Source organism: Engraulis encrasicolus, chromosome 1 (genome assembly GCF_034702125.1).
Source record: "Engraulis encrasicolus isolate BLACKSEA-1 chromosome 1, IST_EnEncr_1.0, whole genome shotgun sequence".
NCBI classification, from domain to species: domain Eukaryota; kingdom Metazoa; phylum Chordata; class Actinopteri; order Clupeiformes; family Engraulidae; genus Engraulis; species Engraulis encrasicolus.
The window spans coordinates 20,012,049-20,024,142 of record NC_085857.1 but is presented as its reverse complement, the minus strand read 5'-3'; the positions used below and the strand labels follow the sequence as shown (position 1 = coordinate 20,024,142).

Sequence of the window (12,094 nt, the reverse complement as noted above, 5' to 3'; positions counted from 1 at the left end):
ATTGCAATGAATTGGTGGGTGCTGCAGTGTAGCTGTACACATTTTTCAATTTATTTCCGTATTCATTTCCTGTTGGACTATTATGGCATGAATTATTCAAGTAACGAGAGGAACGGGCAAGCAAGCAGGCAGGCAGGCAGGCAGGCAGGCAGGCAGGGCCCTGCAGGTTTTTCTGGTGAAATACTAAAATTGCAACCTGCCTGCCTTCCTGCCTTCCTGCCTGCCTTGTCCTGCATTGCTTACTGGCTTGCCTGTCTGCCTGCCCACCTTCCTTCCTGTCAAAGTATGCAAAAGAGGTGTGCACACTCATCAATAGTTCATGAGAATATTTTCTTTGTTTGTGCAAGTCTGTCTGTGTGGCTGGGTGTGTGTGTGTGTGTGTAGGCACGCACGCAAGTCTGTGTGTGGCGTTTGTTTGTCTCGGCTGTCGTGTGGTGTCGACCATGAGTCACCCAAATTCTTTTCATTGCACGTGCAGGTCGTAGGGCGACATGTTCAGGCCTGTCCCCTCTCTTGCTTTCTCCCCTCTGTCTCTCTTCCCCAATAAGGGTGTAGGCCTTGGTGCTGCACCTATTCCCCTAGTAAGCCTAAATCAGTCACACTACCAGTGCATTTCCATAAAGCGTAGTTGTTAGCCAGTTAGCAACTTGGGTCGTTGTCAATGGGGAAATTGCATTGCAAACAACAAAGTAGCTAACATAGTAATAAAGTTGGCAACGTAACGTCGTAATAAAGTAGCTAACGTAGCTAAAGTAGTTAGCAACTACGGTTTCGAGAAATGCACCCCTGACCCCTAGGCCTCCACCCAGCTGGTTCCTCTTGGCTCTTGTTCCTGTGTCACCACCACCACCACCACCACCATCACCACCACCACCTCCTCGCTACTAGCCATCCTCCGTGGCGGCAGGAGGCCGCCGTTAATTAAAGCCCGTCCAGCAGGAGAGAGAGAAGAGGAGAGGAGAAGAGAAGAGAAGAGAAGAGAAGAGGAGAGGAGAAGAGAAGAGAAGAGAAGAGAAGAGAAGAGAAGATGAAAGAGAGAAAAAAAAGAAAGAGAGAGGAGAGGGGTGGAGTGGACAGGAAAGAGAAAGAGGGGGAGATAAGGAGAGTGGGAGGGAGAGGAGAGATGAAAGGAAAGGAAAGGAAAGGTGAGGGAAAAGACGGGGACGAGTGAAGAGGAAAGGAGGAGAGGCCGGGAGATGAGAGGAAAGGAAAGGAAAGCAGGGCAGAGGGTGGTGGGGAGAAGTGAGGAGGAGAGGAGAGAGGTGGACAGATGAGAGGAAAGAGAGAGGCATGGAGAGGATGAAAATGGGGGAGGAAAAAAAGAGAGCAGAGGTAAGAAAAGTAGAGATGGAGAGAAGAGAGAATGTGCGGGGAGAAGAGAAGGAGATGGAGAAAGATAGGGAGCCGAAAGGATATAAAAGGAGAATAGGAGAGTAAAGGAGAATAGGGAGCAGAAAGGAGAGGTGAAGAGGAGTATGTGTTTGCGCGAGGCGTGTGCTGACCCCATAGCCGTGCCCCCTACTCCCCCCCACTCGCCCTCCTGTCGCTAGGCCAGGCCACACTGCTGCTGGCCGCACGCAGGGCCTTCGCCTCGTGCTGAGAGAAGCGTGCTGCCGGGCGGCTCGTGCCAGAGGTAGCCCTGGGAGACAGTGGCTCTCCTGCACCCTCCAGAAAATATTCAAGCGTACTCGGCCCTACACTCTGGGTCTTTTCATGTTGGTGTACCCAACTAAAAACTCTTTGTTGCGCCAATTTTATTTTTTTTTTGCACCGTCATGTCCGACTTGACCCTGACACTCCCAAGTGCAAGTTTGCGTTATTTACGGTAAATAGTGCACCGTCTAGCCATGTTCTTTAAAAAAAATTATAATAAAAAATAAAAGACGCTGCAGCTTTTTGCATGCTTCTTTGCAAGCGAGGAGGAGGGCAGACAGGAGAGGGGCAACAAAGCCCGTTTAGCCAAGATGGACATGCTGCTGCAGCACAACTCAAGCAGGGGAAACAATGCCAGGGCTGACTGAAATATATGGATGTATATGGATAAATAGGATTGTGCATGACTAAATAGGATTGTGACATGATTGTGAGACAGGGCACACTAGGTGGGGTAGAGTAGAGTCAGAGAGAGTAGAGAGAGAGAGGTTCCATTGGCCCATTGCTTCCGGGTTCTATTATTGCAAGGGGGAGGGGGGAAAATCCCCCTTTAGGCAGACCTAGGCAGACCTGAGGACTGTTCTATTCAATGCTAGGAGCATTATGACACGCCCCTTTAGGCAGACCGGAACCTGGTCACGTTAGGTGCCCATAGAAACCTATTATGTTGGCATATCTCTATATACTTAAAGAATCTCTGGTAGAGTGGTCGCCTAACTGTAGGGCACTGGGTTACTGCGCCGGCGACCCGGGTTCGATTCCGGCCCGGGTCATTTGCCGATCCTTCCCCATCTCTCTCTCCCACTCACTTCCTGTCGCCTCTCATACTGTCCTATCGAAATAAAGGCAAAAATGCCCCCCAAAAATATTTAAGAACCGTGCCGGTAGGCCATTCCCGAACCTAATCTCAAACCGGATGGTGTGTATCGTGTACGCCGCAGGTCTGGACATTCCCTTCTCTTGTTTTTTCCCCCCTGCAAACCGTGACGACAACAAACATGGACATCAGGGGTGCATTTCTCGACAACATTGTTGCTAACCAAGTTAGCAATTTACTTGGTTGCAATGCAATTTCCCATTGACAACCTACTAAGTGGTTACAAACTGGTTAGCAACAATGTTTTCGAGAAAAAGGGGTATCCCGGAATGAACGCGGGAGGTAGTTCGCAGGTACGCAGCACTTTAGTTCCGAACGCAACTAGTGCGGGAGCGGGCACTGGCACCATTCTGATCGGCCTGAAAACAGAATTTGAGAAGCCCCTGCTCTCCACGTTGCTCAGCTGAGACAGCAGTGGCACTAGGCACTAGGCATGGGGAAGAAGAGAGTAGGGCCAGGCAGGGCGCCTATGGAGCCCCGTGCTGAGTGTAGCCAGCGCAGTGTGAATAATGCAGGCTGAGAGGGGAGGCTTTTAAGGATGTAGTGTAGTGTGGTGTAAGGAGGCCCTGTGTGGCGAACACAACTGCAGGGAGGACATGACCAGGCACACACACACACACACACACACACACACACACACACACACACACACACACACACACACACACACACACACACACACACACACACACACAACTGTGCGCAAGAGCAAGCTGAATCGAGCTACTGGTTTAAATGGCCACTTCTAATGTACCCAAACTGGCACAGCAGGGGGCCTTGCCTTGCTGGCTGCTGCCTGGGCCAGCTGCAAGGGCTGAGGTGTGTGTGTGTAGCGCGCACACTTGTGCTTCAGCATATTGGTGAGGGAATGGGCAATGCATTTTTTTTCCTGTGCACCGTGTGTTTGTTAGTGTGTGTGTGTGTGTGTGTGTGTGTGTGCGTGCGTGCGTGCGTGCGTGCGTGCGTGCGTGCGTGCATGGTTTTGTTTCTATGCATTTTTACCACGTGTTTCTGAATGCATGCACGCTGGCTTGCCAGTGCATATTCTCTTATGTGTATTTGCATATGCATGTGTATGCATGTGTATGCAGTGTGTGTGTGTGTGTGTGTGTGTGCATGCATGCTTATGTGCACATGAACAAGGATATGTGCAGGAGCATGTCTGGTTTTCCTGTGTCCCTGGCATACGGCATAATGTCTTTGCCACTAGTTTTTACAGGCACGGCAGGCAGGCAACCCCTTTTCAAACGGTGGACTATTATTATCATCATCATTGCTCTGCTGTCTTTTTTCCTCTCTCCTCTCCTCTCCTCTTTCCCCATTTCTTTACTTTGCTGTTTTTCTTCCCCCTCTCCTCTCCTCTTTCCCCCTTTCTTTACTTTGCTGTTCTTCTTCCCCCTCTCCTCCTCCTCCTCATTCCCCATTTCTTTACTTTGCTGTTCTTCTTTTCTCTTCTCCAGTCAGTGTCCTAAGGCTGACCTAATGGCCTGTCATTTTTCTTCTGCACGAGAGGACGCGAATTGCTCGGCAAAACCCAGGCCAGGGCTGGGGGTTGGATGGTGCGCGTGTGTGTGTGTGAGAGAGAGAGAGAGAGAGAGAGAGAGAGAGAGAGAGAGGGTGGGAGAGGAAGCAAGAGGGTTGAGAGAGAGAGAGAGAGAGAGAGAGAGAGAGAGAGAGAGAGAGAGAGAGAGAGAGAGAGAGAGAGAGAGAGAGAGAGAGGGAGGAGAAAAAAAGAGGGTTGAGTGAGCGCTAAATGATGACAATGATGATGATGATGATGTGGTATTGGTTGATGGTGGTGGTGGTTGTGGCGGCTGTGTGTTCTGCATTTTGCACGGTAGCAGGAAAGAACCATGTGACGGGTGAGAACAAAAATGCAATATCTAGTCCACATTTTCTCTCTCTCTCTCTTGCCGTCTCATCCTTTCTTTCTCAACCTATCCCTCAGTTAGCACTCTCCATCTCTCTGTATCTATTCATCTCTCCTCCTCTTTCAGATTTTTTCTGTAACTGTTCTCTCTCTATCTCTCTCTCTCTCTCTCTCTCTCTGCATGTGCCTTTATAAAGCCCTCACTAAAAACAGGAGGAAGGAGGGGAAAAAAAGCCCCAACACAAACAACAACAACATCATCATAGAGCGGGGGGAAGCTTACGGCCACGTGGTGGATTTTTCTTCCCAGATACAAGAGTTAGAGCATGCGCATGCGTGCGGAGCTGTGTCGAGCCGAGAGAGAGAGAGAGAGAGAGAGAGAGAGAGAGAGAGAGAGAGAGAGAGAGAGAGAGAGAGAGAGAGAGAGAGAGAGAGAGAGAGAGAGAGAGAGAGAGAGAGAGAGGGGGGAAGCGAAGAGAGAAAGTCGACAAACAAACCTAGGGGGCAGCTGATGTGAAGCCGCTGAAACCACACACACACACATCGCCCGTCACCGTTTGTTGTCCTTCTTTCCGCAAAATGATGAATCTTTTTTTGTTCTAAAACTCATAATCTCATGCAAGGCTCTGGTGACACACAATACACCCTCATGCTGCGAGGGTGGCCGAAAGGGACGAGTTGACGAACGAGTGGGGTCTTATTGCATTGTAGGTAGTGAAACCTATCTTGATGGATCTATCAGCTGAATCTTGTTACCTTGCTGTGCATGTGTGCATTGCCTATGCTCGCTGATGGACAGGATATGGCTTTTCTTTATTTATTCTGGAGGGGAGTGGGGGTGGGTTCTTGCCCCAGTCTCTGCAGCCGCATCTGCCTTTAAGGCGAGGCTTGAAGACCTGATAACGTGTCCTTTATGACTACTGATAAACGCCTCCAACAGACCCCTGCATCGGCCACTGAAAGCTATAATAAATCTAGCCAGTGCTGGGATAATAAACACGAGACGACCTGCTTGCTGCAAGTAGCAGCATCCAACGCCATCGCCTACCCTTGCTGCAAGGCAGCTCGCTCTCTCATACACACGCGCGAGCGCAAAAAAAACGCTTTGCAAGAAAATAATAAACAACCTCACTGCGACACGTACAGGAGGACAAATTTTCCCCCCTTGTTTTCTCGGGAGCTGAAAAGGTTACACAATGCGTTCATTTAAAGACTTCCTTCCTTCCCCACTCCTATTTCGGCCGAGTGTTTAGATAAAGGGCTTTGGGGTGGCGTGAGTGAGTGACTAGGCTATAACACACGGTGACACCAATAGCCGAGCTATATTATTAGAACACGGCACGGTCGCGATAGGAAAGACTCGTCAATGACAAGGGGTTAATCTTGTCTTGTTTTGACAAATGGCAAGGAAGGACATTGACCAAGCTGAACGTCCTGCAAGCATTTTTTCTTCCGTCGTGTTATGACCAAGATACGAAACTGTCGAATGGTTTCGTTTCAGGCAATGACCAAAAAAAACATTTCCATCTTGCCAGTGAAAAAAAAAAACGGTCTGTAAACAAGCTTCGCCCGTGTGACTTGAAATAGCGGGTCTTCGCCTGTGCGTAATATGCCTTCTAAGCAAAACCGTCAAGTCCTAATAGGTTATCGACGGAGCTAATGTAGGCAATGTCTGGTTAAAAATGCAATACATTGCACATATTTTCAGTCCCCACACCACATTCGACTGTTGCCAGCGCGTGTTCACCTTGTCAGCTGGCTGAAAACACATGCCGTTAAGAGCTTTTAGTCCGCAAGGGGCGTGCTTAAAATTCCCTGTCGTCTGAGTAAACCGAGCGGACGAAATGCTGTAGTAATACCATTAGAAACAAGGAGTAGGCCTAATCACCGTATGCTGTTAACACAATATCCGCCAAACCCAGCATTGTCACAATTCAAACATAGGGAAGGGCAAAAAAACAAGTATTCGTCACATGTCGAATGATGTAATTTTTACCGGCCCCTAACGCTCATGCTGCAGTCGCTTTGACAATCAGCTGATGAGAGCCAACTGAAGCGGTGAGCCACCCCTCCCCCAGAGCGCAAAAGCGAAGCAAACAGCGCTCACGTATGCACTTGTATGGTCAGATAAACAAGGGAATGCATAAATAAAACAAGTATTGCAGAACTAGAGGTGTTTCCTGCATTTCCACTGGCTAAGCCTACCAGTTTTGTGGACTGTTTTTGTGTCTAAGTGTAAAATGTCACAGTCAAGGTGTTGTAGCTCGGTCAACATCGATGACAGTATGACACTCAATCAGAAAGGCAGGGTTGGCTTGTCACAAATAAGCTTTCAAGTAGGCTATACGAGTGTTATTTCTATGTGGTAAAACATGATACAGTTGATACATCGACTTACCTGTTGTGGTTATTGTTGAACTTTTTGTTTCGAAACTTTCGCTGTCTTTGATAGTTTGTGTTCTGGATAGATGGAAACGTCGACGCATATCCGTGTTCGCATTCTGTTGAGGAAGAGAATGTATTACAAAAAAAGTACTGGACAAAAGACAAACAACGATTATGCTGAATATGGCATATACTCCAACGTCTGACATTTTGTTATAAAACACCTCAAGACACCGAATACATTTTCCCCCTTCATCTGGGAATAATGGAACACAAGCACAGTTTCTTGCACGCGCACCTCGACTTTGAGGCTGACAAACAAGTATCAAAGCTTCTTAATAGACAACAATATGACAACACTGAATGAAACAATACCTCGTTCTCTTCTTTCTAGATATTCCGCAGCTTCCAATAACCTCTGGATATTAATCAGCTGTACACCCGTCGTCATTCTGCTGGAGCTAACGATACGTGTTGGATCTGATACAGTTAGCGACTGGGCAGAATTATTACTGAGGCGACAGGCTGATATCGATATTTTAGGGATAAATATTGCTGTCTATAATCTGAGACTTGTGAAAATTAAAATGCTGTTGTATTTGCTGGTTGTTAAAATCGAATACCTTGCAAAAAAATATGCAGCTAACTAACGTCTAGGTCTAGGGTATTTGTTGCCGACGAGCAAGCTAGCTAGCCTCCTTGCAACAAATTCAGGCGGAGTTCTGCTGTTACAAGTCTCGAAGTCGAAGTATCAAAGTATTAAAAGGGTGTAGGAAACAGACAACTACAAATCGTAAAAAAAGAATATAAACGATATAAAAGATCCCCCAAAAAGCCCACAGCCTGCAAAGTCCCTGCTGCCTGCTCTCACTCCTCCCCCAGTTTGTTTACCTAGCTTCTCAGCTGAGAGGAGGAGATGAGCCCCCGCCGCGGAGCATTATGGGACATGGAGTCATTGCGCACGAGACAGCTCCAGCATAACATGGCACAAGCTTGCCCGTGACTGGTAAATTCATCTGGCCATCATGCACTTTCACTCAATTTCAAACTCACGGTTGGTTAGACTTATAATCAATGACAGACAGTGCACATTAAAACTAAATGTCAGACCAAAGGAACACAGTTGCTTCCTTCGAAGGTAAAAACTGTGCCGAAAATGTACAACGCGCCAGCCAAATGTCGATAGGGCGCTTCAAACAATGGATTAAACTCAGACTTGTCACATTCAGCAACTGTATATGCATGAGATAAGTGCTTTGCATACATTGGGCTCACACGAAGCATGAACACACAAAAAACCAACTGCATAAACACCCATGAAATCCCTGAGGACTCCAGAGAAGCGACTCTACTACCCATGCAATGCCAGGCCCAGCAACACATGTCGTCATCCCTACAGAGCCGTGTGATTGGTGACTGAGTCTGGTAAGCAGTGGCAACAAAGTAGCTTTGGGCCAATCATGGCAGGAGAATTTGCGCCATGTGGAAACCATGTGGCTACCCCCAGATATCAGGAAGCAAACAATTGGCTCTCTGAGTTGGCCGAACAAGTGGGTTGACGTGAGAAGAGTTCTCTGACTGTGGAAGACACTTTTAGGTCAAAAACTGGGTTTATAGCCGTTCAGAAGAAAACGAAACACGCTAAACACGTCCAATTGGTAAATATAATGATGCGTAAATATATAGCGGTTCAGAAACCAATGTCTCGCTTTACGCGACGGCAGGCTCCTAACAGCCCATGACATGCAATTTTAATAGTCCAATATTTCCATCCTCCGACCAAACGTTTATTTCGTCCGATTATATCCGAACAATGGATCCCATTTTATTTGCAAGTTTATCCGCCAGATCAGCAAAGCGCGAGAGGACTCGAGACAAATAATCCACTTCAACATTAGGCTGCACTTTAACCCTTGGAACATATCCAAATGATTAACCCTCACATTTGGCTACACTGTAGACTCCTACACGACTATACAGAAACCAAAAACTTAATTCACCTCCTGTGCAGGACTTTGCACGCCTCGCGTGACAGACTATCGACGGCAAAATCTCATCTAAATAAACAATTACGCATAGAAAGAAACGAGCGCATTTGCCTGTATAACGTCCACGATGTATTTCAAAATCAATCAAAAAAACAAAACCATCACAAAGATATACCTAGATCTAATGTTATTTATGAGTAATATCTTGGACTAGAGAATAACAGCAATGCAGTTTTCACCACCTGTGTACACAACGACCCCTTTTTAGCTTACTGAATGTCAGGTGGCATCTATTGTTGAAATAGCCAACTAAGAAATGTGATTCCATGGGAAATAGCGTGATGTTTGTGCGTTGCGCCAGAGCATACGCGCCCCAGGGCAGGCTATCTAACCTACATTTAATGTGTGTGCTTATAGTTTAATGCACTGCACATCCGAACAGTTGGACGTGTGGTCTACTTATCGCCTTTCCTAGATGATTGCGCCTAGTTCGTTGAACTCCAGTCCTTTGTTGTCTGAGTCGACAATGAAAGTCTTGTTTGTGTTAAAGCGGCAAGTCACCACACATGATCTCAAATAAAGAGGGCGACTTACTTCCATCTCTCCTCTCTGCACTTTCAATGTAACTTGCAGCCTCTAATAACACTTGCACATTTTTAAGAAAAGTGCCGATCTGGTCCATGGGGGAATCGCTGGAGTTGAAGACGTCATTGAAGGGACAAGCCATCTCAAAATCATGCTGATCCGTAGACGTCTCCGAGTCCAAAAAGACATCCTCGGTTTTCACCTCTTTTCGTTGCCGGACACTTCGGACCATTTTTTGTTTTTTTTTGCACAGAAAGTTCTACTTCCCTGGAATAAAATAAGTGTGCGGGCACAGGCAGGCAGCTCAGCTCTCAGCAGTCGACTTCTTGCGGATTTGCTCAATGAAAAGAAATGAGATGGGAAGGCAAGCAGTCAGCCTCCACACAGTCCCAGCGCATTCCGCATGGTCCTTGCGCCCGCGCGTTCAAGCATTACGTCAACACTAAGGCAAAGCGGAATGTGGGTGACACCGAAGAATTAGAACATTGCTGCCTGAGTGACCATACCACTTTATTACAACTTGTAGAGGCAGTTATGTTTCTGGTTCAGATAAAACCACACACTTATAGATTCTCACGGAGCAGCTTTGGATGTATCTGAAATATACATTTTCGGATTACGGATGTGCACACTGTGCTGTGAATGAATGCACTGTTTTATATTTCAATGGATCAAGATGGTGAAGTAGGCTACACACATAATTGCTTTCTAACTGTTTAATGTGCCTAGCTTATCAAAACACCAGACAAGGCCCACCGACCCCCCAGAATTGGATAACTGCAGATATTGACAGTGCACCAGGGCCAGGCAACCGAAACCAGCCCCCCTTTTATTTTATTGAAGACTTTCCCATCATTCACCATTTCGGTATTTATTTTACATTCACGGCAGGCGGGCGGCCCTCTCTTTTCTCAGTTCTGAGAAACCAAGAAGCAGAAGCAGCAGCAGCAGTATGGTGTTGGTGGTGGTGGTGTTGGAGGAGAGAGAGAGAGAAAGAGAGAGAGAGAGAGAGAGAGAGAGAGAGAGAGAGAGAGAGAGAGAGAGATGGCCTCGACTGGGCTCTGCACTTCAAAGGGCCTTCAGTGGGCCACAGTGTGCGTTTGATGTAAAAGGCTCAGAAGGAACTTAAAAGCCCAACAGTACATGGATGGAGGGAGGGAGGCAGAGAGAGAGAGAGAGAGAGAGAGAGAGAGAGAGAGAGAGAGAGAGAGAGAGAGAGAGAGAGAGAGAGAGAGAGAACCAACAGCGGAGACAAAAAAGGAATCTCGGAAACCTGGGCAGCAGGAGGGTTTTGCTCTACTCTCCATCCACCCACACAGCAAACCAGTGCCACCTACCCGGCACCGTTCAGCCCTGCAAAATGGATGAAAAATACTGTATGTGTGGTGGTGGAGGTAGGCACACAGTACATGTTTACAGTGTTAATTCAACAGTCAGAGAGTTGAATGTATAACACCCACAGTGTTGGTCGCGCTCTCTGATGAACGAACACTGCAACATTTACTGTCTACGGAGACATGGAGGTAGGTAGGAGGGAAAGGAGAGAGGAGGCTTTCTGTAGTCGTGTTTCGACAGCCCCTTGCGTGCATCGCGGCCTCCTCCTCTGCACCGTTTGTGGGCTGACTTTGACTAGCATCACAAGATTACATCGGTGTTTGTTTACAGACTGTGGCTAAGTCTGTCTTGCTTGTCTGCCTGCCTGCCTGCCTGCTTTTCTTTCCTTTCCTTTCCTTGCCTACAGGGGTGGGGGGGCAAAGTGGTCCGTTGTCCCGGGCCCAGGGAGAAGGGAGACCCAGATATGGGTTTTCAGTACATTGCATGTATTGGATTAGGGGGGGGGGGGCTTCAGATGACTTTGTCCCGGGCCCGGCCAAAATTGTCATCGGCCCAGCCTGCAGGAGGGACAGTTTCAATGGCTTCAATATACCTAAATCTGTCTGGGATGGACGTGGCTGAAACAAACAAGCACACGTATCAAAAGAGTCTTAAGGTGTGCCATTAGACCGAGGCTGAGAGTCTCTCCACATTCACACCCACATTCAACATAAATCATACAGTAGACTATCCCAGGGATTGACATTTGGCACCTGCCAACCGGCCAAATACTGGTAAAACTTGGCTGTGAGTGGTAATAATTTCAGAGTCACTAGCCAATTTCAGTGACTAGCATAATTTCAGTGTCACTAGCCAATTTCAGTGACTAGCATAATTTCAGTGTCATTAGCCGATAATTAAGTATAAAATGAGAGAGTAACCTATATTCAGTTGTTTGCCCCTTGTGTATCATCAAGAGTTCAGATGCAAAACCCCCTAAGTGCCTTTTCAGAAAATAATCTTAATTCATTTTTATTTAATACAAAGCTATCAAAATTGCATATTTTTTAATTTTATTTATGTAATATAACTATTTATATGTATTATCAAGTACATAAATGTAAACCAAACCAACAACAGGGTTCTCTAAAAATATATAAGTGCAGGTCTTCAGAAATGGAGTTAGGGGATTTTGCATCTGAACTCTTCAATTGTTTCTATTTAAGTTTAAAATAGCTCAGTTTCTCTTTTTTTTGTTATTGATTTCCATGTACCTGTATAAAGATATGCGCTCAATTTCCCACTTTAGCTATTTATCTTTTAAGGTTAGATGTACAGTATACGTACAGTGTCAGAAAGAATAAAGAAACATTTGTGGCTAGTACAATAGCGCAATGGCTAGTGACTCAGGACACCCACTAG

General features: G+C 46.7%; 1 protein-coding gene across 2 annotated transcripts in view; it reads right to left on the bottom strand.

Moving 5' to 3' along the window:
• The window catches only part of mxi1 (max interactor 1, dimerization protein), a 66,016-nt gene extending 56,328 nt beyond the window's left edge, over positions 1–9,688 (bottom strand). Inside the window, exons 1-2 of one of the 2 annotated variants that reach the window (XM_063198434.1) lie at positions 9,368–9,688; positions 6,799–6,901 (exon numbers count right to left, since the gene is read on the bottom strand). In XM_063198434.1, the coding sequence (XP_063054504.1) occupies positions 6,799–6,901; positions 9,368–9,590 (326 nt within the window). In that variant the 5' untranslated portion in view covers positions 9,591–9,688. Of the gene's footprint in view, positions 1–6,798; positions 6,902–7,160; positions 7,811–9,367 lie in introns of those variants that run through there. The other variant, XM_063198441.1, reaches the window with a different exon arrangement.
• Between the last annotated feature and the right edge of the window lie 2,406 nt (positions 9,689–12,094).